The 26,114-nt window shown below is 40.0% G+C and overlaps 1 protein-coding gene across 1 annotated transcript in view; it reads right to left on the bottom strand.

Annotated features, from left to right (window-relative positions):
* Positions 1–26,114, bottom strand: part of DOCK2 (dedicator of cytokinesis 2) — a 160,046-nt gene extending 133,932 nt beyond the window's left edge. Inside the window, exons 1-17 of the mRNA XM_009091333.4 lie at positions 25,930–26,114; positions 18,548–18,631; positions 15,807–15,847; positions 14,122–14,177; positions 13,881–13,977; positions 12,711–12,859; positions 10,938–11,073; positions 9,451–9,605; positions 8,753–8,834; positions 8,101–8,236; positions 7,507–7,582; positions 6,489–6,565; positions 6,036–6,161; positions 4,799–4,923; positions 2,246–2,344; positions 752–824; positions 573–676 (exon numbers count right to left, since the gene is read on the bottom strand). Of these exons, the coding sequence (XP_009089581.2) occupies positions 573–676; positions 752–824; positions 2,246–2,344; positions 4,799–4,923; positions 6,036–6,161; positions 6,489–6,565; positions 7,507–7,582; positions 8,101–8,236; positions 8,753–8,834; positions 9,451–9,605; positions 10,938–11,073; positions 12,711–12,859; positions 13,881–13,977; positions 14,122–14,177; positions 15,807–15,847; positions 18,548–18,631; positions 25,930–25,966 (1,653 nt within the window). The 5' untranslated portion in view covers positions 25,967–26,114. The remainder of the gene's footprint in view (positions 1–572; positions 677–751; positions 825–2,245; positions 2,345–4,798; positions 4,924–6,035; positions 6,162–6,488; positions 6,566–7,506; positions 7,583–8,100; positions 8,237–8,752; positions 8,835–9,450; positions 9,606–10,937; positions 11,074–12,710; positions 12,860–13,880; positions 13,978–14,121; positions 14,178–15,806; positions 15,848–18,547; positions 18,632–25,929) is intronic.

Here is a 26,114-nt window from a genome sequence, read left to right on the forward strand (position 1 = left end):
GACACCATTCTCCAAGAGGGCAAATAAAACAAAAGTCTAAACATCTTCCCTGCTTCCTTCACAAAGTTAAAGATGCTATTTCCAGCCAGGGCCAACTAAAGCTATTCTTCACACCCAAAACCAAATTGCTGAAACTTTCAATTTTGTACCTGAGGAACTACACAGCAGCTTAAAACAAGCATTTTCCTAAGACTGCATTCCCAGATTATTCAGGAGATAAAGATTCCAAGTGGATCAAACACTTCCCATACCCAGCAAGAGGAATGGTACCCACCCAAGTACAGAGCTGCAGCACAACTTTCTCTATGCTACAGAAGGCCAAAATGCCAGTAAAAAGAGGAACCATCTCTCACTGTGCTTGGATAACATCTTTTTGTCGTTAAAATTCAGAACAATATTTACTGACAATGGAACAGGGTACACCTTTCCATTTTGTTCAGATGGGAAACACAGTATCACCTTTGATAAAATAATAAAATCAATCTAGCACTAAGCAAATACACAATGCAGTCAAAGGCAACAGTGTGAGAAAAGATGTCTTGTGAATGAAAGAGAGAAATCTGAGCCCATACCTTTAGGACTAGCAAGTCGTGGATGCCATCGTGGAGAGTTGTTCCATCCTCCTTCATTAGCCTTACATAAGCCATTGCAAAATTCTTCTCTCCCTTATCTTTAGCTGCAAAGCAAAAGATTTTGGGTTGACTACCCATCAATGAATTAGAATTCCCTAAAGTAAGAATTCCCTACTTACACTCCTGAGTCGACCTGTGCCTGAACACGAAGCGCAGATGGATCCTCTGCATGTCCTCAATGGGGACTGCTACCTTTGGTAAAATCAGAACATAGTGAGGAGAGTTATGGGGGGTGGTTCCACATGTAATGAGCCCCCATTTTAGAATAAATAAGCCCCACTTATTCTGTTTCCATAGTGCCTTTCACAGGCCATTTCAAAATGGTGAGCTTGATCACAGAAGTGAAGTGAGGGCTGGAAAGCAATGATCTGTTAGACTTTGAGCAAAGTCTGGCACCAGCAAAGAAATAAAGCACAGAACCCAGAGTTAGTGCACACAGGTGCTAGAAAACAATCACAGTGCAGTCCTACTGCTCACCCTTTTGACCACAGAAAATTAAACACCTCTGCACTATGCAACTCCCACATTTCATATGTAGAAATTGACAACCAATTAATTAAACAGGTGAAAAGGGTATGAAAATTCCAGCAAAATAAATTGATGATATTTTAGTGATTAAATTTAGTGTAAAGCCTTGAGGGGAATCACAGGAACTTGCAAATGCTTTATTCTTAAAGCAGCATACTTCAGGTCAAACATGCAACAAAAAAGGCCAGCTGTGTAATGGAAAGCACAATTTTTCATATTATCAAGATTATAGTTCTAAAAGTACAAGGACTTGCACACCTTTGTGTGCATTCACAACTTCCCTTCACAAATCTTGCTGAACAATGCCCTAATATTAATGATGCTTTTCAACAGGATCTGCTGTTAGTGATCCTGTACACAAGATTTAATTATGGAATAATTAAATCCGTACACTAGTACACTGTAAACTAGTACAATAAGCAATAAACAGAATGGGTCAATGTTTTCAAAACAACAAATAAACTTCTGTTTGAAATGACACTTCCATTCCCTCCCTGTCCTTCATCACCACAGGTAACACACCTTAAGGTAGTAATTGCAAGCTAGTCATACATGGCTATTTTGTCTTTTAAAAAGCATGCAACCTGTCACAGTTTGTAAGAACTGTTTCTGGCAGCTTCTGGGCATATTCCAATCATGGACATTGAAGCTTGATTAGGTAATTATTAGTGTGTCTCTAAAGAGAAGCAAGACAGTTTTTTCTTTTTGAAATCAGAAGAGGAGGTTGGTGTTTTCATTTGGGTTTTGGTTTGGTCTTGTTTGTTTTTTAATTGAAACTCCTCATCTCCATTGTTTCACCAAAATAGAACAAATGCAATATTTCATTTTTGATGAGCCTTGTTAGGACATAAAGTTATCTAAGATGATCTCATTTGTTTTGCTGAACAAAACCTACACATCACTTTCTAGGCCAAATTTCAAGCCTCAGTGACCATGTATCTCTAATAACTGATGTATGACTAAGGCATCATGCTTCAGCTGTAGTCAGGGACAAGATGATTTTTGGAGGAAGCTGATGCTGTACAACCTGTCTGTGAGAGGCATTAAGAAACAAAAAAATAAAGTGGGAAGTTTCCAAGCCATACCTTCAGTGTCTCCATCCATCGCGGCTGCTTGACCTGGTAGTAAACAACTGATCTGTACTCGCTCACGGGTTTGTCCCCGGCTCCCAGGCACACGGCATTCTTACAAAAGGAGGGAACAAACACTGCTTAGTGCCTCACTCATCTGGGTACATTTTGGAGCAGTTTTGGGTTAATTAACTTGAGCAAGACCAGAAAGTCCCCAGAGAGCCTGCCCTGAGTGCCGAGCTGGGAGTTCCCGGCCCGGCCGCAGCCTCCCCTCACGGGCCGCACTCCCCTCATGGCGGGGCTGATTTGGGTATGGCAGCACCCAAAGGTAAATAATAGTGACAGCACCAACAGAGGGGAAGCACTAACATGAAGACACTGCATTCTCCAAGCCTCTGAACACAATGGAAATAAACAATGACCACAGTCTATGGGTACAGCCAGTCTAAGTGCATTTTACAGGAGTCATACACAGTGGGCTCTAGGAGATCTGTGAAGAACATAAAATCGACTTGATTTCTCCATCTGATGAATTTAAGTAACCAACATGTCATCTCAATTAGTAGAAGACATACAAAATGAAAAAAATTAAAAATCTAGCTTCATTATTCTGTTTATGTCTCCATTTATTTTTAAATACTTTCTTCCAGCATAGTCTCAGAAGTTCTAGGCCACACACCAGAGGTGACTTCCAAACTGGATGTTGTAGAGGCACCAACAATAAACAATTAGAATTTCCCATTCTTTACAACTATCTGAAATGGGACAGAGCCAAGTGAAAGATCTGATCAGCTTCAAAACTTGTGGTTTTCCTTAGTGAGTCTGTGATGACTTGGCCTGCATCTGTCTGCTCTGGCTGCCTGCAGCTGAGCTGTACATGCAGAGTAAAAGCTACTGCTGGCCAGGGAGGCACCAAGATCCTGATACCTGCCAGACATGAAACCAAAGTCCCTAAAGGAAGCAAACATTAAATTCTCTGCTGAAGGCACAGATTCAACTAATCCAATCCAGGCTGCACTAACTGCTGCAAAGGTGCAATAATCCTGAAAATATCCAGTGAACCTTAAAAGTCTGCTTCAAACACCAGGATGCCCTGTGAGCAGAAGGCTGTGATGCTGGTACCTGAACATGATCTGTATGGTCTGGTCAGAGGGATTTAACTGCAGAAAGCAATGTCTCATCTCCCTAAGCAGAGATTTTTCAAGGTTTATGCACCTACTTGTTTGTCACCTCTGTGACATTCACTTGGAACAAAAGTCCTTGTAACAGTAAATCAAGGGCTAGCTCTGCAACTGCAACTGGAACTAGTTTGATACCTGAACAGAACCAACCAGTTTCCTCTGTAGTAAACACATTCCTGTTACGAGAAACATTGATACAAATTCATGGGTTTGAAAGTCTCTTGGTTTGGGGTATCTTTACAGGCTAAAAGGAAAAACCAGTCACTTTTGCTATTGCTTGCATTCAACAGCATTTCAATTACCTCCTCAAAATTGTTGCTTAAATATATCCATTAAGGTATATTACCCACAGAAAGCATTTTCATCTTTCATGACATTTCATCTCAAAGACAATGAGACAAATTCACTTTCTCCAAAGATTTGCAGAAATTCTCTATCTGCAGAACTGAGCATGCATAATATTGGAATACAAGATTTAATGCATGGTAATAGGTTTATTTCTCTAAGGAAAATTTTTGTTTATATGTGATTAGACAGAATACAGAATAGAGTTAACTTCTGTGCCTGCAAGTCATGGTCAAGTGCTGTCATGGGTACAGGCAGTGTTGTGTAATCAGGGCTTACAGTTTGTTGTGTGGACCTTAAACATGATGTGGGATTAGAATTTTCTTTACTCAAGCTTTCAACTTACATTTTAAGCAGTTAGTTGCAATTCATAAACAAGTCATGAACCACAGTGTTCTACTCCATCTTTATTTTATCTCAAGAATGTCTTTATGATTTCACCCTCATGATCCCTATAAACTCAGAAATGACAGGTCAGAAATCCCCCTGAATGCCAAACTGATGATAAACCCTAAGGAAAAGACAAAGGATCTTCAAAATGGGAACAGACAAGCAAAAAGACACTGTAAATATTTATGTTGCATATGTAATTGTTGTCACTAATTTCATTCTTTGCCATGTACTTAATTCAGTGACAGTGACACAGACTTCCTGGCACAAATCAAGCATTTGTTATGGAGCAGAAATGGTACTTCTAACATTTCAGTGTGCAAATTGCATTCCTCAGGGAATTTCCTCAAGAAAAACCCTAGAGTAAGAATGCAGTAATTGTCAGAATCAGCACTTGTTCCTTGGCACAGCTAAAATAGGTCATTCAATGTTATTCCTTGTTACATTTTTATGCAAGACTTTTAGAGGGCTTTAACAGATTTTAATTTTTTAAAAATCATAAAGCTTATTTGTCAAAATATGTCACAGGATGACACAAGGAAATTAAGTTTTTGAATAGTGGTGTTTTATTAAATGTGTAAGTTAAGACTTACATCAAAAATTCAGCTCATGTTCCTATTCCCCTCATTGCAGAGAAAAAAAGAAAACTTACTGGCAACACTTTTCCCTCTTCATCACAGACACACATGATCACTTCCACATTTCTCTGAGTTGTTTTATTGTATTTATCAAAATCTCCATACAGCAATGTAATATAGATGTCATTTCTAATGTCTCCTAAAAGAGAAATTGAAAGGTTAGAAAACAATTAAAATGCTCTGAGAGCATAGGATCAGCTGAACTGCACACGAGTACCTCACTACTTGCTGTGAAATAGATAAAAATTTAAGTATTCTCCATCTGAACCTAAATTTTCAGTTCTTTATCTTTGCTAAGGCAAAACTAGGATGTGAGGAGAAGCAAATGGGAGCTCGGAGTGACTCGATGCAATTCTCGTCCTGCCCCGACACCTGCTGGTGATGTGGCAAACTTTAAACCACAATATTGCCCATCTAGAACAATCTCTAAAACTTGAAATGGGCTCAGGCTTTTCCAAACTTCTGAAATTTTCAACCCAGGAATTACCTATGAAAATATTTGGAAACTTAGAATTCTTTAGTAGCAGACAGCAACAAGATCTGTCCACGCTTTGCTTTGGTTTCAATCCTTTTATTTACATATTCTTTGCATTATTATATTATTACAGCACTTAGGCAATTATTTTAGTTAATTTTGGCTGGTTCCTCAGAGGAAGAAGAAGCTCTACCTTATAATTCCCATCAGGAATTTCCCCCAAATATCTACTTCTCTCTCTGGAGGGAGCTTCATATTTTAATTCTCTCCTCTGAATGAATTCTTATGATTTTTAAAAGGATTGAGATTTTACTCGAGTTGGGATGGGGGAGGATTTTGTTGCTTGTTTTTTGAAAAGGAGCCTGGCAGACAGTGAGTGATTTTGATTGAAAAAATCTTGTCATATATACGAATGAAATCAAGATACTTCACATTGTTTTGTTTGCTATTATTAAAGGACAGCAATAACTTTAAAAAAAAACCAAGGTTCATTTAAAATTCAAGCAACCTCCACCATAACCTACAAGTTATGCACAAGGAGAGAGGTTTATCCCTCACTGTCTGGATTTTATTTTTCCTGTTTAAGTATTAGAAGCTACTTTCCAAGGATTTCCCTATTTTATATAATAGTGAAATAATACGGGAACAAAACATGAGTGAATTCTAAAGATCCTCTGAGTTAGCCATTACAGCAACCAGTAAGGCAGCAGCTGATGCTTACTAACATAAGGAATGAGAAGAAATCCCTTCCTATCAGAGAACAAAGCACCTCCTACCTGGCATGATTATTTCAGGGAATCCCAGCTTTCGAGCAACAACCGTGGTTCTGTCTACGAGGTGGGGGTAATCCTTTCTAGTCTGAGTCACGTCTCCAACCAGCATTTTCACTGTTACCCACAGACCTATGAAGTGCAAAAAAAAGAAAAAAAATTACATTTTTAGTAGGGAAAAAAAATTAAATCTCTCTTCAGATGATTGTCTCTTCTACCCACCAAAACACAGATAAGAACTTGCTTTCCCACTTCCTGCAGATGAAAGTAAAAGCTCTATAATGCAAAACTGTCACTACTAATTTAAGTAGCCCCTAAGATTCTTTAACAAACTCATGGTTCCTCAATTCCAGCTTCAAAGCTGACCCGCCTCCATGGTGGTACTCCAGCTCCAACATAAAATGAAGTTTCACGAGAACACCGTGTTACTTAAAAGAAAATAATAAAAATGTACTTTACCTTGTCCACCACTGTCTCCTTTTGATGCAGTGGTTTTGCTTAGGAGACTGTGCAAAAAGTCATTCTCTGCCACTACCCTGCAAGAGAAACAGCAATGGCTGCTCAGGAATTGAGTGCTAAATATATCAGACACCATTTAGAACATAAGAGACTAACAGCCTCAGTCTTTGCAGTATTCCTGATTGTGATATATTTGGTATTTTTATTATCTCTCACTGAAGTTGCAGCCCACTCACATTCAGTTGTGTGTGCACTGAAGTGAGAAAGATTCAGCCAGCCACCAAGAATGGTGTTTTGTGACAGTGACAATGTGAGTGCACTCACCAATGTGCCACTCCAGCCCAGTCCACTTTCCCTGACAAACAGCCAGATAAATGAACTTGGAATTTTTATCAGCTGCTTTTGAATTTAGAAACAAATCCTCAAATTAGAAAAAAGTGAAAAAATAAACCAGTGTGTCATACCTGGTCTATCAGAATTAAATTTACTCTCCATAGTACAAAGCAGCAGTGCTATGTAGGACACACAGAGTTATTTCCAGTATTTCCACTGGTATCTCTGCATTTGATCTGTGAGCATCAAATTTTTAGGCAGCTGCTCTGGCATTTCTTCTGAAGATAGTATATGATAATTCTATTACTTTTTAAAGGAAACACAGTTTTTAGTTTTTTGATTTTTCCCAAGTTCTAAACAGAACCAAGCTTATAAAATAGTAGTTATCCTTGCTTGTAAATCTCACTTGTAACTATTTGACTTGGATTTGTGAAATCAGACATGGTACCAGCTGTCTGAAGGAGCACATTCATGGAATTATTCTTCAATTTAATGTGCTGTGGTACCTCTGTGAGCCTTAAATGCCATTTAAACTCATACCTAAATAATTAGCACTATTACAACATAAAATTGTAAAAGCAAAAATTTCTTATTCTTTAAGCATTTCACAGATTGTTACAGGAACAGAGATAGATAAATAAATATTTTCTTTCACATATAAAACAGATATCTGTGACACTCTTACGGATGAAAGGGAATGAAATGCTGCTTCTCTTCATCACTTTCAGATTTTCCTTTTATGATATCTGTAATATCCATGACTAGAAGAATAAAAGAAAATTCATCAGAACATAGAAGAGCATTTCAGAATAGCTTCTCTTATCTGTGAACATTGTGCCTCAAGGTAAATGTGGATTTTTCAGCAGCAGGGTTGGGTTTGTGGGGCAGAGTGTTTTGAGCAAAGCCCTCACTACAAATATGCTGCTGTGGAGAGAGAGGGAGAACTCAGACTAACTTGGGAGTACAAGTATTAGAGCTTTGGGGACAGAAGCCCTGACTTTATTTCATCTGCAAGGGAATCTGTTATTAAATTGGTTTTGTGCTTTCACTCCCACAGCTTGGCACTCTATGAATAATTAGGAAATGAAATTCAAAAGCAGATTTTGGACTTGAACTAAAACATCAGTGTAGGTGCAGTCTTTACAGACTTCAAAAAGAACAGAAACCAATGGATAGAACTGGTGGGTATTCTGACATGTCTTGGTAGGGACTTTAATAGTCCAGGGCTGCAAAAATCACTGATCTCCTGGTTCAGCCACGGCACAGGAGACAGCAGTACCTGCCACGCCGAAGGGCCGCCGGAGCCCTTGTGTGTATTTCTTGGAGTTGCTGTCCCTCAGGTCCATCTTGCCCACTCGCACTATCTGGCAAACTAAATAAATTTTGTCTCTGCTAAGGTCTTTATTTCCAAGATCCTAAGATACAAACAAAAAAGAACCATGGTGTTACTTGGGTAAAAAGCAAGTTGTGAAATCGAAACAGGACCTGCAGCAATAAACTGAATCTTAGTAATCACTGGGAAAAAAAGAAAAAAGTAAACAAAAGACCCCCAAACCAAACAAACCCCCAAAAACTCAACAAATGAAAAAATCTGAGCACATCAAAAGGATGAAAAAACTGACAGTTTAAAGTTTGAAAAAAATATAAGGTAAGATAAATAGAGATAATAATAACAATCAAGAGATACAGCAGAAAAAACTAAATAAATCAAGTCATCAAGAAATTAATGAAGCAGCAAAGTGATCTGAAGAATGCTTCAGTGGCCTTTGTCACTGCCCTGAAGAACTTAGTGACTTGTCACCTTGCTCTGTTTCTGGGATTTCCTCTGCTTCCTTCTTCATCTTGATCATTCTTTATGAGATCTAACAGTGACCACAGAGAAGAGAATTTCATTGGCAAATACAAAGGGCAGTAAACTGGAAAACACTTACTGTGAACACCACTTTAAGATTGTTGAGCATATCAATTTCCTTTGGAAAGCCTCGACTCCCCCATCTCACCAAGTAGTTCTCACTGTTTGGAAGATAAATAGCTCACTGTCAAGGGATTGAAAAAGTCTCCCTTTACACAATACAGAAGTTGCATAACAGACAGTCTGTGGTGATGATTCAAATCTAAGACCAGACTGAAAAGACAAGAAAAACACTATACAAGTATCAACAGTAAGTTTTAAAAGGGTAACTTGAACATAACACAAATGAACACCTTTTTTTTGAGGCAACTTTACCATCATCATAACATTTTTGATGAAAATACTCAACAGAATCTTAATCTACCCAGAAATTTATAAATTTAATTCTTTTTCCACTCTTCCCCTTCAGCACTCTACTCCAAACACCACAATATTTCCCATCTAGAACAATCTCTAAAACTTGAAAAGGGCTCAGTCTTTTCCAAACTTCTGAAATGTTTGATCCAGGAATTACCTATGAAAATATTTAGAAACTTAGAATTCTTTAGTGGCAGACAGCAACAAGATCTGTCCACCCTTCACTTTACTTTTGGTTTCAATTCTTTTATTTACATATTCCTTGCATTATTATATTATTACAGCACACTGACAATTATTTTAGTTCATTTTGGCCAGTTCCATTTGCTGCTCTACTGCAGTCAGAGGAGGAAACTTTACCTTATAATTGTTGACTTCTGGGGGTCATATAGGGACATAAAGAGCTCTGCATCCTCTCCAATTCTGCAGACAAAATTCCTCACAAACACATACAGGCTGTGGGTGGGGAATGAAGACAGTCGGGAGTACGATGCATAATCTGGCTGGTCCTTGGACTAATCAGGAGGAGGAAAACCAGTTAATAATAACCCAGAAATTAAAATGCTGCTATACTACAAGCAGTTTTACATTTAGGTAGATGTAATAGTTAAAATTGAAAAGGAGAGCAGGGAGTTGGACTCAGTAATTACCATAATTCTCTTCCACCTTGAGCTATTCTATGACTCCCATGTCTTAGGCCAGTTCTCCAGCCAGTAGGCAATGATGAAAAGAGGGAAATATTCCCCCCACTCTTAAAGAAAGGAGCAAGTATCAAGATGTCAGCACAGAGACAAGCCTACAAGCCTGAAGGAATTTATTTTTGAACACAGTAGGCTGCAGCAGAAGGCCTATGATCCACATCACAGAGGGGTTGCAGTGTGCTAGAGCAGTAGCAAAAGGAAGCCAGTGTCTTTGAAGAGGAGATAAATAATATGCTGAGATCAGGACACAGCTGAGCAGGTTCACTGACTCAAAAATAGGCTCCTGAATTCTTACCTCTCATCTTAACCATCAAGAAGCATCTTCTTAACACTTCTAAACCCATTGCTTGTCTCTGTTTTAAAAATAAGTCACCACAGTCTATCACAGACTCCCAAGTTTCATTTTCCTTATATTGTCAGTTAATTACAAGGTGCTTTCCAGTGATTTGTCATGGGTGTTATTGAAGTGTCATGACAAACCAACTGTTTTCTCTTTAGTGATTTACTTGCCTTTTTACAGTTCACTTTCTCATAAATAGAGAAAAGAACCAAAGAGGCTTACAAATCCTTGCAGAGGTTTAATATTGCAAAAGGTCAAGGAAGTGTAGTCACCTGCTTTGCATTTAAAAAGATTTAATTCATGCACTTGTCAGCTTTGCTTTGGCACATGAACTTCTGGTGTCCAGAAGATTATGCTGAATTCACCCTAGTTCCTCTTCAGTGAGCTTTAATTCTTCAGCTCCATCAGACTAACCAGTCAGCAGGAACACTTAGCAAACAACCAGTGTAGTCACAAGAGCTTCTGAAAAGAAGTTGTGGGCAGTGCTGCTTTGCAGCCTGAGCTCCAAGTGTGTGACTGTTCCCTGTGCAATTCAGACTATTGAGTAGTCCAGGGATGGAGTGGAGACATATTTCAATATAGGAGCTCAAGAATGGATTCAGAACCAGCTTTAGATATGAGCTTTGAGCCCAGCTCACAGCCCAGTGCACAAATTCAATTTGAGGCTTAGTCATATTTATAACACAAGACTGTGGATCTGCTCTTAAGTCAGGGGAAAAAGTTTCCACCAACTTTTATGGTTCCATCCTTCAACCCTTGTTGGGATTTTAGCAAAGGAAGCATCAAGTTTAGCCAGCCATCCCTACCATTTCCTCCTTAATTCTCTCAGTGATTTTATTAGTTGCTTCTTCATGTGCATGAAACAGGCTGATAACACTGGTTTTATCTGGATCCAAGATATTTCCATCCTCATCTCTAACTATCAGGTCAAGCTCAAGTACTCTGTGAAAATAAAAAAGGGAGGGTTATTTCCTTCCAAAGAGAGAAAGCTTAGAAATGTAAAAAACAAGGAGACACTTAAAGATTTAAAGTTATAAAATGTAAATACATGCAACAGCATTTAATGAAGAAAAATTTAACTATACCCCATGATTTTTTAAGCTGCTGTCCAATAGTTAGGAAGTTTTAGAAATGTGACCAGAGCATTGAAATGCCTCTCACATAAAACAGATCCACCCTGTTCAATGACTTCTAGCACTCTTCACAGCTTTTAGCTTTTAACACCCAGTGTTTGCAATCAAGATGTTCAGGGTCTTCCTGTTACCTTCTGCTTTTATGTTGCCCCCTCATCCTTTCTGTCCCAAAACTTAACTCTGCTCTCTTCTGCCCTGCTCTCACTCTAATTGTGCCTTTTTTCCTGCCACTCTTTCTCCCTCTCCCACAACGACCCCTCAGCCCCCACTGTCATTTTCCCTCTAATCCTTCTCCACACTTTGGCAAGTTCCCTTCACACCACACAACTCAGCCCCACACTTTCAGGAGCTTACAAACACTTTGCAGCTTGCAATCCAAATCATTTCAAACATCCCCTTCACCCTTAGTCTTCCAAAGGAAGCACTTCACTGTCTCATAATACAGAAAGAATGTAAGACTGACAAAACAGAAATCTGAAAGCAAATGAATTTTAATGTTGTCTTAATCACAGCTGGGCTTCTTTGATTGGAGAACTTCAAAGTAAATTCTATTTTTGAGTGAGCATTCAGCTCCACACAGTGCAGTAGAATATGTGTATTTCACAGTGTGCTCTGTATGAATATTATAACAAATTTGCATACAGATCACAGTGAACAAGTTCAGAACTTTGTAACACCTTGTGGTCATTTTTATGTGCAGCCACAGGTAATTGTAGACTTTCAGCTGCACAGAGGCCTTCAGGCCACAACAACCACAGTCACTTAAAACAGCAAATCACAGTTTGTAAGCAGATGCTAATGCCTGTAAAAACAGTACTGTGAAGATTTCTTACCAAGCTCTCTCTCCCCACACCTCATCAGATGGTGGGACACCATTAACCTCACACAACCCCAAAAGTTTTGCTAAAAAGCATGTTGTGTTGCAGTGACTTTTTATTTGTGAGAAGCAGACAAGACACTTTGTCAAATAACTATTCTGTCCCTGGTAGTTTCACTTCTATGACCAGAACCAGTTCTGCCTGGAAATTCCCTAGTGGATTGGGTGTGGATGTGTTTCTTTGCACACTTAGTGCAGTTTGCCAGCACCACTTCTGAGGGTCACTTACTGCACATAGGCCATGTTTGTGACAGATGGACAAGTTTTGGACCCCAAGTATGCTGGTGATATATGTACATAGAGGCTGGTTATCTAACCTCAAATCTTCCCCATTCACAGGCTCATGTATTTATAATGAAGAAACATATCAATATTTTGAAAAAGCATTTGTCTATGAAAAGCCTCATCAGGGTATCCACTATCAGCACAGGAGTTACAGGGAGAAGCCTGAACAGGAAGATTCTATATGAACTACACTTTTGAATTCCAACATGTAAACATGAAAAATTCATCATTATCTCTTTGGTGCTGTGCTTTTATGCTTTCCAGAAGCAGAGCAGGCCACTTACTTGTTACCATAGTCAATTTTGGATGTGACTTTCTGCTTGAGTTCTTTGAGCTCATCTTTTGGCAAAGTCCCAGACAGAAGCTGTGACCGCCACTCCATCAAGTCACACATCATGGACTGCACCTGCTGGAACCTGGCTTTCTTGTTAGTCTGAGAGAGGAAAAACCATCAGTGAGCTTCAGGCTGCAAGCTGAAGTGAAACATTGGAAACTAAAGGCTACATGTCATATTTAGTGCTAAATGATAGCAGGAACAAGAAGCAGGCAAAATAATGATGTCTTAGCCCACAAATTCTTAAGGACAGAATATCCCACAGGATCATAAAGAAATAACATGAAATTTGGTATCAGGATAAGGAATTATGTTATTTGTGTTTTATTATGATGTTTATTGTATTAACTGTGTTGTTTTAAAACTCTTGAACAAATTCTCATCAAGAGAAAACATTACAAAACCTATTAACTTCTCTATGAGACACTGATGGGAACAACAGCACTTGAGTGTGGTATTAATGCATTTAAGAGATGAAGGAGAGAATGCACAGAAGTGACTAAAGCAGTTCTAGTGTCATTCACTGAAAATGAAGTAGGGTTTGCATTGCTGGCCTAATCAAGAAGACTAAAAAGTGGCATTTTTCAGAAATGCCAACAGAGATAAAGAAAAATCCAGTGGCTGGGGTCCTGGAGCAGTCAGCATAATTCTTGAAATTGCCAATTGTTAATGGCTACTTGCACCCAGCAACCCTTGAACAACTTCTGTTCTAGCAGTCCATGAGCACCATGAATCTTTTCCAAATGCATCCCAGTTAGCTTTTATTCTCCTATCTGGAAACTTTTCAATGCTACAAATCAAAGTTATGAAGGATTTATCATGCACAGGATACAAATAGGTACGAAGTTACACCAGTCCCCAGCAATGTCAGCTTTCCCTTTACAGAACCATCCAGGCTGGGAGAGACCACCAACATGGTCCAGTTCAAGGCTGATGGCTGGACTGGATTTAAAGCCACTAGGCATTTAAAGACACTGAAGAAAATCTAAGTGGTGAGAAAGCAATTTCTTAAATGCACCCAGACCCTGCCCTGAATGTAGGAAGAGACATTAATTTGAACAAGGCCCCAGTGTGCATAAGTAGGACTAGGAGGTAACAAACAGCATGTAAAATATCCTACCACATAGAGCTGCTTCCAGATGCTTCCCCATTCCCAGAGAGTTGTGGTAACTTCTTGGACGAGGGGAATCTCAGCAGGTATGACATTTTCTGTATGTCTAGGAAAGAGAAGGAAAGATCAAAAGAGTGTCTGGTTTCAAGGGTGTATCTCATACTCACTGTGGGTGAAGTACAGAAATGCCTTGAAACTCATTCTTTAGCAGACAAGTTCAATAATGTAATAAAACAGATAAATTCAATACCTTTTCTTTTCAGCAGCACCTTCCTTGATGTGGATGAAAGATTTAGGAAATATTCCCTGATGAAGGAGAAAAAATTATAAATCCACAGTTATTCTCCAAAAATATTTAGGTGACAACCATGGCTGTGAACATAAACTGTAATGACAAACTGTAATACCCAAAGTAACTCCTGGTTATTTAGCTTTCTGTTCAGATGGGTGATTTCTACTTGACAGACAAATAATTGAAGTTTTTAATTTCTCTTCAAATGTAGAGGGCATAGGCATCTTTCTTCCTAAGTAACACCATTTTCCATTCTAGAAAACAGCTTAATTAACAATTAAGCAATTTAATTAAATACAATTTAAATTCAGTAAAGAAACATTGTGTCTGTGCATCATCTCACATCTATTTTAACTGACCTCTGTAGAAAACAAATGGCCACCAGACCAGAAGTTCTAATGTGATTGTCCTTGCTCTACAAAAGCTGAAATGTCTCAAGTCACCCTAAAGGAAAGTTTGACAGTCCCTCTGTCCATGAGAATCCTCCCCTGAACTGGCAAATCTCACCTGGGTAATTCATGAGATCCTTCCTGGATTCTCTCTTCAATAACTCACATTTGGTACTTCAAGCACCACAATAATTCAACACCTCATGTGCTACTTTACAAAGCCTTCCCTGAATCAGATTGCAGCTTTTAGAACCATTTTCTTTTAAGCACTGATCTTAATCAAAACACAATTGTGTCTTATCACTTCCACTTCTTTTTCATTAAGATTAAAGTTCAAAAAAGTCCATGAAGAAGTAAAGTGAAAGAAGAGGAGCCCAGCAATGGTAATTTTACTGATATCTTAGTACATGAAATTAATAATACTTCTTAAAGCATGTTGTGCATGATGATATTGAAGCCCTTTAGCAATATTAGGAACTAATTAAGAATTAGTTAAAAGGAAGTGGGTTAGTGCTGGTAAATACTTTCCCTTTTTATTTTTAGGCTAAATTTTAATCTATAAAAATAGAAATGTTATGTAGAATGAATGGTTGTAAGATTTTCAGTCAAAACAAATGTCAAAGTAATTAAAATACAGGTGTAGTCTTTTAATACATTTGCATTGCTGCTCCCTAGAAAATCTTATACCAAGAATAAAATAAAAAAAAAATGCTTTTCTTCTAGAAAAGTGCAGTTGAAACTAGAAGTAATTTTCTTGCTACTTGACCCTGGAGTCATCATACCAAGGTAAAAACTTTTCCTCTGTGACTTTCCATTTTCAGGTCTGAGAGTACTGACTTTAGAAAAACTAACATGATTTTTGTACCTTAGAGATATTTAAGAACTTAAGCCTTATAAAAGTTGTTTATACTGTTTGTAACCTAAGGAATCCTTGGAAAAAGTACAGAAACAAGCACATCTAGCAGCAAATTGAGTCAAAATTCAATGGAAATGGTGGCTTCAACAGTTGTTAACCTGAAGGCACAGTCATTTCTTCTTCATTGATCTGCTTTTCCCAGCCCTCACTTCTATTTACCAACACTGTCCAGGATGAATGCTGATCATTTTACTCATCTTGAAAGGAAAGAGTGGAAAGAGCTGACTTGAGAGATCAGAACAGAGAGATCAGGACTATCTAGGCAGAAATTTCAAAAACCCCCTCCATGGGCTGCCCCCTTCAGAACAGTCTCATAGGAAAGGACAATGTGATCTTACCTCTGCTCCTTTGTACCTCACTAGGTAACCCCTGTACCAATCTAAAAGGAAGAAAAATCACTTGGTATGACAAAACACCCATGCATTACAAAGCCCACAATAAAGTCATGGGGTTTATTTCACATAAAAAATACTTAGCATGTTATTTCTTAAAAAGAATAGCTAATTCAAACACATACAGAGCTTCAGGTGAGTAGCAGGGATTACACCGAACATGACTTGCATATTATCAAATATGATTGTACTGTCTGCTTTCAAGCCTTGCACAGAATTTAACACCCCATGCTCCCAATAAAAGGTAAAATAAGATATTTGTTTGGCAAAGTGATGTGTGCACACCCTGAAATATCCATATTAGCCATGACCCCCATGGTCCTGGGGAGCCCATGTTCCAGGCCCAGCATTAATCCAGTGCAGCACATGGTTGTTACAGATCCAATTTCCTTCAATGTGATCAGGTTAAGTCATTTTTGTGCCATGAGAAACTATGGCTTTTGGACACAACCATAATAAGCAGCTTCTTGGTGTAAATGCAAATTGGGATGTCAAGAAACCTCAGGGCCATTATTGGGCTCGTGCTGCATTGGTAACTAGAAAACCCTTCTGAAAGGCAGGAGTGCAGAGCTGCAGCAGGGGCAAGTTAAAAATTCATTCAGGCTTTCTTCCATCTATTCCACATTCAGTCTCTGTAAACTACAAAAACCACAAAAAGCAGAGTTCAGCCTTGCTAAATAAGATCAGGGGCTGCACCCACTGTGCACAGACCCCGTCATGAAAAATCACCTGCACAGCAACAATGTTTAACTCTTTTGAACACTACATTTTTCATCCACAGAAAGAACTTAGGACCAAAAGCAGACATTTTCTAATCGTAACTTCATGAGCAGCAGTGATCTCTTTGCTATCACCCTTTCTCTCACAGGTATTGCAGTCACACAAGCAAGGCATAAAAGAATAAAAATAAATCCCAAATGCCAAACAGCACAGTCAGAAAGGCAATGCTAAAAGTGACAGGATGATTGCTGACGTCAAAGAAAGACTCAGGACAGATTTTTTTTAGGTTTTTCTGCAGTGGGATTATTTTCCCTCAGTGTTTTATCAACAATAAAATTCCATCTTACTGCTAAAAATGAATTATTTGCACATAGACCAAATTTACAACCAAGTGTGTAAAATTGGTTTCATCCCATTTGCTGTGACAGCACATATGTGTTCTGTGCATAAATTTTGTGCATTCAAAACCAACTAAACAAGGCATAAAAGGAGCACAGGAAGAATCCTGTCACTGCTGCTTACTCACCAGCTGCAGCAGGCAGCATATTCTGGAGATATCTGATAAAAAATGAACTTCACTCCAATAATGAGAAGGATTCCCATTGACAAACATATTTCATAAAGAAGGACAGAGCATATCAAGGGCAGAGGAGTCAGGAAATACTTTTAGATAAAAAATAACCCCATAAGATCAGCACTCCACTCACGAGGATGGGCTGACAACAAAGGGACCCCAGGAACCTGAAGCCTGAAATGCTATTTCTGCAATTAACAGACAACACAGGGATGAGGAGGTTCCTAGTTTGTGTCTGTGTTTTGTTCTTGGCCAAAATGTTTAGAATGGAGGCTTGAAGAATTACTTTTTTTATGAGAGGACACGAATCATTGTGACTCTGTTGCCTTCAGACTGACACTGATGTTTTCACTGATAATTAAAGGTATTGAATTAATCTTACAAACAGGAGAGAAACAATTATGTTTTTGTGCTCCACTACATTGTAAACATGGTTTTTCAGGGGCTCCTCCCTCAAATCCTTGGTTGTTTCCTGACAAAACAACCTAGAGCTCTGTGTGGTGGAACAGGCTGGGTTCAAACAGCCCCAAAGTCTTTGCAGCCCCGTGCCCACACCACGCCAGGTGTCTCAGCACTGAGCTGCCTCTGACACGGTGCCATGCAGCCATGGGCCTCTCTAACACAACTGCAGCCAGTAAGACACACTTCTATCAACAGAAGTGGGGTGAAGAAGATAATTTTACAACATATTTTTCAAAGCTTTAAGCAATTTGTATTTTTTTAAAAAACTCCTGATGTGGTGAAATAGAAAATAAATCACCCTTGCAGTGCCATTTGCAGATAGCTAACTGCTGAGTTAGTAATAATAACTCCACTGTCCTTGTTTTATACTAATGGGAACCTCAGCAGCTCTGTCAGACTCACAGAGAATCAGTGGGATTGGGAGGTATTGACTGTCCATCATGCACAACTTGTGCTTGTCCATCATGGACTTCTGCTGCTTAACATGTTCAATATTCAGGATGGCTTTCAGAACAGTTTCTATCATGCTGACACTCAGATTTCTTTAACTGGGTTTCCTCATTGTACAACAGGATGATGGGGGTGCTCAATATCTCCTAGCAACAAATATTTAGTTTAGAGGCTAAAAGTGTACTTCTTTAAATCTTAGATCAAATTTTATGTGACTTCCCTGAGGTGTATCACAAACTGGCAGAAACTTCACCAACTCTACATTCACCTTGATGACTTCCTCATTTGCTAAAGGCATCCCTAAAAACCACATGAACTGTAACATGTCTAATTTTGGCTCTTCAGAAAAGGTTAGGTTCTTCCTCAAAATTCACCACACCACTAAAAGTAAGGGCATTAGAAAGCTACTGATGCAATACAGGGAACTGCTGTGAGGTGAAAGGATTAGGTTATTCACAAAGAAATGGAAAATATGACTTACCTTCACAGGACTCCAGGATATGGACCACATCACCAATCTGTAGAGACAGCTGTGGGACCCCTGTGCCTTTGAAATTGTATATGGCTGGAAAATTAAAGATGAAAACATCATTTTTCAATGCAGCCACAGAGCACAGTGAAACTGAGACCCACACATGGTTATTGAGGTTTGGACACTGGGATCAATACACCAGGCTAGACAAACAGAACTATAATTCCATCAAGGAGCTCCATTTGTCAGCATTAAATAATCTCTTTCTTCATGAGAATGGAGAGGTGGTGAAAGGGACCAGTGCTGAAAGAAAAACCAAGCAAAAGAACCCCCCAGAAAACTCAGCAAGATCAGGGACACCAGCTATTGATCAGCACTGCTGTGCACAGGATTTAGGAGCCCTGTTTAGATGAGGTCTTTGATAAATACACAGGCACAGTGCTGGGGAATTGTTTATCTACTGGCCCAAGGATTTAAGCACACAGTTTATAGAAATTTATTGCTACACTGGAATGAAAGGTCACAGAGATGCCTGTGAAAACTGAATTTACTGAATTCTTTCCTGGGTTTAGATGCTTTAACTTCACATGAAACTGTGTTTCATATGGAAAGAGAACCAAGGTTCATAATTTTCTGTATTCTCTGTATGACTCTGAGAGGAACACAGGAGAAGTGGATTGTGAAAGTGTTCTAATCAGAAACTTATCTACATGTGGTTAAGAAACATCAGCATTTCAGAGAGAACTCAAGAAAATGAGCTCTTCACCACTCATGTTCCAGGGCTACAGGATGTGGGCTCCTATGGTAACCATGCCTCTGCAGGCTTTTTTCTTCACAGGCTTGGTAAAAAAATTCTATAACAGCTTTACAGCAGGAGAGATGATTGAAGCTGCAGTCCCAGAGGGAAAGTGACTGAAATACAAACAGCTGAAAGCCCAATCCAGGTGGGCAGGTGGGAACAGCTGCTGAAGGTGACCCAGGTGTGCAGGAAAGGTGTTGGGCAGCAGAGCCCAGCAGGGCCCCCAGCCAGCCACACCCAGCAGCCACACCTGAAGGATTTGGATGAGGGAAAGATGATCTATAAAGCAGAGTTTACCTTCAGCATCTCCCTGCATTCCTTTTGCTCCCCTCTCCAGGTTTCTAAAGCAGGATATTTATCTTTGCTAGTCCAACATGTATAATTATACATTTTATTTAAACATTTTACTTATTTTACTTAAATTATTAAAGTCTCAAAATAAATTGCCTTCCAGGGAAATGCCTGAAGTGGGAGTGTAAATAGATTCATCCTCTTCACTTTACAAGTATTCCATAAAATATGTGTCTTGTTTCTTTTGCCATCATTTTATCTGTTATCTTTCTGGAACAGAAATTAGAAGGAATTTCAGATTGAGGAGGCTTACTGAACTAAGAATAAATTTTTGGGGTTTTTCTGACATAAAGAAGTTCTCAGCAGCTCCTTCTCCTGAGAGAGGAGAGCAAGGCTTGAAACATTCAACATATGGGGAGGAATAAAAGAAATATAACTTTGAAGTGAGACTCTGCTGCTCAGATTCAGCCATTTATTCAAAAGAATGTTGAAAACACTTTCTCAGAACTGCCTTAGCCCAACACAAAATTGAGTTTATGTGGTGCAGTACATGTGTAATTCTATTCTGACTGGTCTTTATTCCAGAAGTGGAGGGTGGCAAACAACCCTGCAAAGTTGTTATGACACTTCAGGATGCATTTCCCTGTTGGGGAGGTGGGGGATGTGGGGGCATTCCCCTGCTCTTATCCTATCTGCCTGAAAAGCCCATGGAGAGAGATCAAGATTGCTGTTGACCAGTAAATACTTTGGATTTCAAAATAGGCACTGCTCCACTTAGTTGTAGCTGTCTCAAAATATGGATGCAAATGACTGAGTCATTTATTTACACTGCATTTCAGTTTTGCTCTTTTAAAACTTCATTAATAGCCCTGAATGTATTGAAAGGTGCAGTAACAAACTGGCAAAGGAAGTGGCTGTATCAGCTTAGAGATTTCTAAATGAGTAAGTGGAAACTTAACAAGAGATATCTTACTGTAGAACTTGGATTGTTTGGGAGGATGAGTTTAAAAAATCCCTGTGCAAAGGTTTGGGCTATAGACCTAGCTGCACATTTTATGAGAAACCACATCCCAAACGACCTTGGAAAAAATGTAACAAATAACCCAACACCAGCAACTGCATCCATAGGTCTTATCTACAGCACCAGACAGATTGATCATCACACCTGCTTTTCTTTTAGTTATTAGATGTGAAAGAGACTTTGACTATTCTATCCAGTGATTGTGTTTCCTGTTAGGTGTAAATGATGTAATTTCCCTTACAAACGGGGCAATGTGTTTGTGAGTGTCACCTCAGAGCTCACCAGACAAAAGCAGGGTTCCCTTTCCTCCCCTCTCTTTACAAGATCCTCAGGGTGTTGTGTGCACAAACAGATTTAACTCATTATTCTCTTCAAAATCAGTATATGAAAACCCCATGAGGAACTGAAGTTTTTTTGGTGGGACACTCACAATGGGTTGTTGGCTTTTTTAAAAATCAACTCTTCAGTGAGTAGAAATAAAAGCCCTTTCAGATAAAAGCCCCTTCACTCTGAAGACCTCTCCTACTACTCCTCTGCCTGGCATCTTGCATCCCAACCATAAATACAAAATGAGTCAGCACCCTCCAGGCCCAGAGGAGACCTGCTTGAGGGTCACTCCAAATCCCAACAGCAGCTGGGGACCTCAGGAGCTGCTGAAGTCATGGCAGCAAGATTGGAGGGAAGACCTGGGTGGCAGCTGCCCTCCCCAGCCCCAGGCTGAGGTGTCCCCAGCAGCAGTGGGTCTGCACACAGGTGCTGCAGGAATCCCCCAGGAGGGCACAGAGAATGCCCAGAAACTCCAATTCTGCAGCAGTGCTCCTAAACAGGGACTTTACAGCTCACTGCCAACACAGTTGGAAGATTTTCCCCTGAATGGACAAAGAAGGAAAACCATCTCCAGAGCTCACCACAACCTCTGTGGTGATTTGGTGGCACACACAGAGCTCAGCAAACAAACAAAATCAAACAAACAGCCCAGTGCAAACCCCGGGGATTCTCAGCTCCCTGGGAAGCAGAGCTGGAGGCCAGCACCCCACAAATGCCAGCTCAGAGTGCTGGCACAGCCAGCCTTCCAAAGTGAGCCCTGCTCCAGCCCAGTGGCTCTGAATTGTCCCCCAGGGGTGGGAGCAGTTCCCATCATGTCCATGAGGAGTCCATGCCCAAAGGATCCTTTCCTGCCCAGCCAAACACAACGTGCTGCAGGCACCCTCAGCACTTCTGGGGGTTTTGTGCCAGCAAAGACATCTACCAGTGTCCATCCCAGCAGGACAAACTGAGGGAAATCCCTCTGTTTCCACTGAGCTCCCTCCCACCCACTGCAGCCAGAGCTGCTGGGTCTGAAACTCATTCTCCTCACCAGATAAATATGTGAGTGCTCTCCTGCCCCCATGGCTGTGGAGACAGAGAACAGTTCACCTGCCCTAATTTAAATTACATGCCCTCCTCAAAATAGAAAATGGCCAGCAGAAAACAAAACAAAACAAAACAAACCCCCTCATACTGTGGACCTTGTTAGGGAGTTTTCACACACAAAACACTTCAGAAGAGTCACAATATCCAAGGGAACAGAACCCCTCAATAAGCTACATTTCCTCACTGTTAAAGCCCCATTCTCTTGCTATTTACATGGTTAACCTGTGAGATGGGAACGGTGAGGGTGGAAAATCCCACAGCCTGCAACACTGAAGCCATTTCTTATCACGTGCACTCCCTGTTCTGATCTTAATAACAATACAAGCATTACACAGTTTCATTTGAGACTCACCTTTCTGTCACAAGCCATGTTACAAGTTGTTTTCCTTGGCTTCTTTTCCACTCTTATACAGAATTTGAATAAAAATTTTTTAAGTTATTGCTGAACCAGCTTCTAATTTCACTTTACCACAACAGAAGGACAATTTGGTATGATTCTGATGCAATAACTCATGATGTGTTCTGTATATTCAAACAATTCCTAATTAATAGGCTCAGTAAGCACCCTATTTTTCAAGTATGCAACTTCACTTTTATGAGTAGCCAAGTACCCATAAAAGAACAGTTCTTGGTGCTCTGTTACCATTTTCTTCCCATGAGAACAGGGTGAAATTATTCAGCAAGGAGACAGATAAACCCCAGGTGAAAATATTACACAGTTCTAACAGGATTTCTTGACCTCTGGAAAGAAACCTGGAAAAAATGTGTTCCAGTATTCCAAGTTAAGGATGCTCCCCTAAAACCTCACAGAGCAAGTGTGTCTGGATGTCCAGAACATGGCACAGCTCTAAGACAGGTCAGAAATTTGTCCTAAACCTCTGGGCGGGTTCAGAAGCTGATTAATTTGTTGCAAATCATGCTCAAGGGGTAACTCTGCACTTCTCAGGTAATGAGAGAAAACAGCTGAATACAGATTTCCTTCCTTGTTCACCCATGGGGCCTGATGGAGGCTTTAGCTGACCTGAGCTACTTATTTTCCTTCTTAAACACGATAAACAAGGATGGATTACAAGAACCAGGAAACTCTTAACACACCAGTCATCTAAAGATATTGTCTCTGACTCTTTACCTTCTCAGATAAAATTCTAGCACAGCCATTTTTCTTAGAACTCTTCAGGGTATTTAGCTGTGATTTTTCCTTTTCATGAAGAACCATGGATAAAAATATTATTTCCCCAGCTTTTGCTGCTTCCCGAGGAACTGGGACAGTTCTGGGGTTCAGAGGGTGCATTTCATGGAGGAAACCTGCCCTGAACAAAGCTCTGCTCCCTTACACCTCAATCTATTCAGATTCCAGAGATGTAGAATAATTTCAGTGGATGTCAGCAGATGAAATCAGACATGCCAGTCTCAGCCCTGTGTACTCAGGCTGAACATGTGCTTTTCTACACCTTCAAAGAAGCCACCCACTCCTCCCCATAATTTTGCTTCAAAAGGACAAACCTTCGTTTTCAGATTCAGCAGAACAGAAGTAAATCTGATTCTTGAGTTTAGAATGCCAACATTTCACCAGTCTGTAACTTTGCTCAAATTCTGAGCAGATGGCAAAGACTTTCCATCAGGAAACTGCCACCCAAGGCCACCAGCCTGCCACGAGTATTCCATCCTGTCCTGTCCATAGGAATAACACACTTATGCTGGGAATGCTGCAAGACTGAAAGCAGGTTTCATATATAAAATCAGGATTGTACTTTCCTAGTACAAAGCTGAGTACCTGCTACCTGGACTACTCCATTTCTAGTTAAGTAAAGAAGAAAGGTGGGCACAGCAGACTGAGATCTACCATGAGCAAGGGATGGTGAGATCTTCCAGATCCACCCTGCAGTGTGCTCTGCCCATCCAGAGCGAGATGGGCCCAATATTCTCAAACTGAAACTCTGCTCATCAGCAGAAACTGAAGGCATCAGGCACACATCTAAAAAGAGACTTGAAAAGTCAATGTGAGGTTTGTAATCAGAGACTTAAACCCAAAGATTTTCAAAAACACAGAAGACAAAATCACCCTATAAGTTCAAAAAGCTTCTGGGGTGAAATATTCCAAAAGCTCATCAACTTTCACAGAATTTATGACTCAGAAGACTCAGTTTGCCCATTTTTCTTATTTCCCTCAGACACAGGAGGCATGCTTATGGATTGTAAATTCAAACCCCTCTTCATTTGTGACCACAGTTTTCAATAGTCCTTGTTCAGGCCTCACCATTCCATGAGTTTCATTTACCTGAAATTTGGCAACCACACTATTTTCCCAAAAATTTCTAAGAACATAAATTTATTTAAGTTCTTGGACAGGAGAGCCAGCGATGGTGGTACATGCTTGTTTGGGTTAGTTTGATTTTTTTAATTATTCTGGGTGCATTTTTTCTCACAAGCATATATAATGAAATACATTTGGTTTCCAAGATAGAGCAAAATAAACTGTGAGCCAACAGTTTGGCTAAGAAAAGGAACTTCTGGGTATAAGCTAAAGGTTATTGAATTTGTATCCATCTATTAAATTCATGCAATTGTGCAAAAACAGAGAATGCTCTAACTGAAGAAAACCTACCCTAAGCCACACATATGCCCACTTACATTGCTATTCTAATATTGGTGGAAAGTCCATTTGGTTGTTGCTTATTTTGATTTGTGACACACTAAACCACAGACACCACTACAACTGCAATGTTTGCATACAAACAGAAGGAGTGTTGGAAGGTGTTTCATGGAAAACCTTTCTTTAGCCCAGGACATGGGGCCAGCAAGGGGCAGCACTCAGCACACTGCAGGTGCCCAGGTTGCCTCTTACACCCAGCTCTGCTCACAGGGAGAGCAGCAGGGGAGCTGCAGAGGGGAAAGGAAATAGCAGCAGGACTGCAGGGTCAGTTCTGCCCAGTGACCCACTCTAGAGTAAATTGTACTGTTTTGGACATGAAAACAAACATTGCTGGACTGCCATCAGTTTTTGAAAGATTCTATTTCACAAGGTGGTTTTTTACTATGTGAGGTTTGCTGTACCTTTCAAATACCACAGAGACTACTACAAGTGCAAAAATTATATGCTTTCTACTATTTGTAAAATTGAAACAGAAAATTGACACCTTTTATTTTGTCATGTAAACTGCCACCAGAACAGGCTAACTTCCATTTTGCAGTTCTGCTACTGCTGGACATGGACATTGAACACCACATTATTTTCTTCTTGTTAATTTCTTGGTGTTGCATTTTATTTCAGGAAGCCAGTTGGGTTTTTAATGCATATCACAAAAAACTATGGCCTGCTTAAAATAAAAAAAAATTCTTTTAGAAGCATTTAGAAGATTAATAACTAAGTAGCAACATGCATCTTTTAAGTGCTTTAGCTTCGATCCCTACTTGTTTAAGGCTTTTTTAAAACAGCAATTCCATCCTTCACACAAATTAACATAATTCATTTTAAGATTACTTTCCTTCCAAAAAGCACAACTTACCAACACAGACCCAGATTTTTTCTGTAGCACTGACCATAAGTGACAATTTTGCAGAAGCAGCTGTAGGATTCCCCTTTCCCTACATTTGTTCCCCATAACTTCAGGCTGCTGCACATTATCCAGCACATTCATTATTCACTCTGCTTCTAACACACCGAGGTGGGAAGAGCTGCATTGCTGTCCAAGTGGAAAGCTGACTCCAGTGTACTTCATTCTGTTTGACTGATCAAAACTTTGTACAAACTTGACCCTTTCAGTTACTCCCTGCTGCTAACCCATCACACCAGAGACATCACCTGCCCACATCCTGCTCGGAAGGCAGCAAGACACTGCTCAAATGGCAGCTCCCTGAGCTACTTACCCACGCCACTCTTCTCTGTCCTGTGCCACCTTGCCATGGCAGTGACTCCCAGAGGCTGCCAGGGATGGGCACCCCGAGAGCCCCTCTCTGGGGGTGCAGAGCCCAGCGGTGACCCAGGCAGGCCCCGGAAGCGCCGCAGCTCCCCGGCCCCAGGACGAGCAGGCGGCGGCGATGGCTCTGTGAGA

Source organism: Serinus canaria, chromosome 13 (genome assembly GCF_022539315.1).
Source record: "Serinus canaria isolate serCan28SL12 chromosome 13, serCan2020, whole genome shotgun sequence".
NCBI classification, from domain to species: domain Eukaryota; kingdom Metazoa; phylum Chordata; class Aves; order Passeriformes; family Fringillidae; genus Serinus; species Serinus canaria.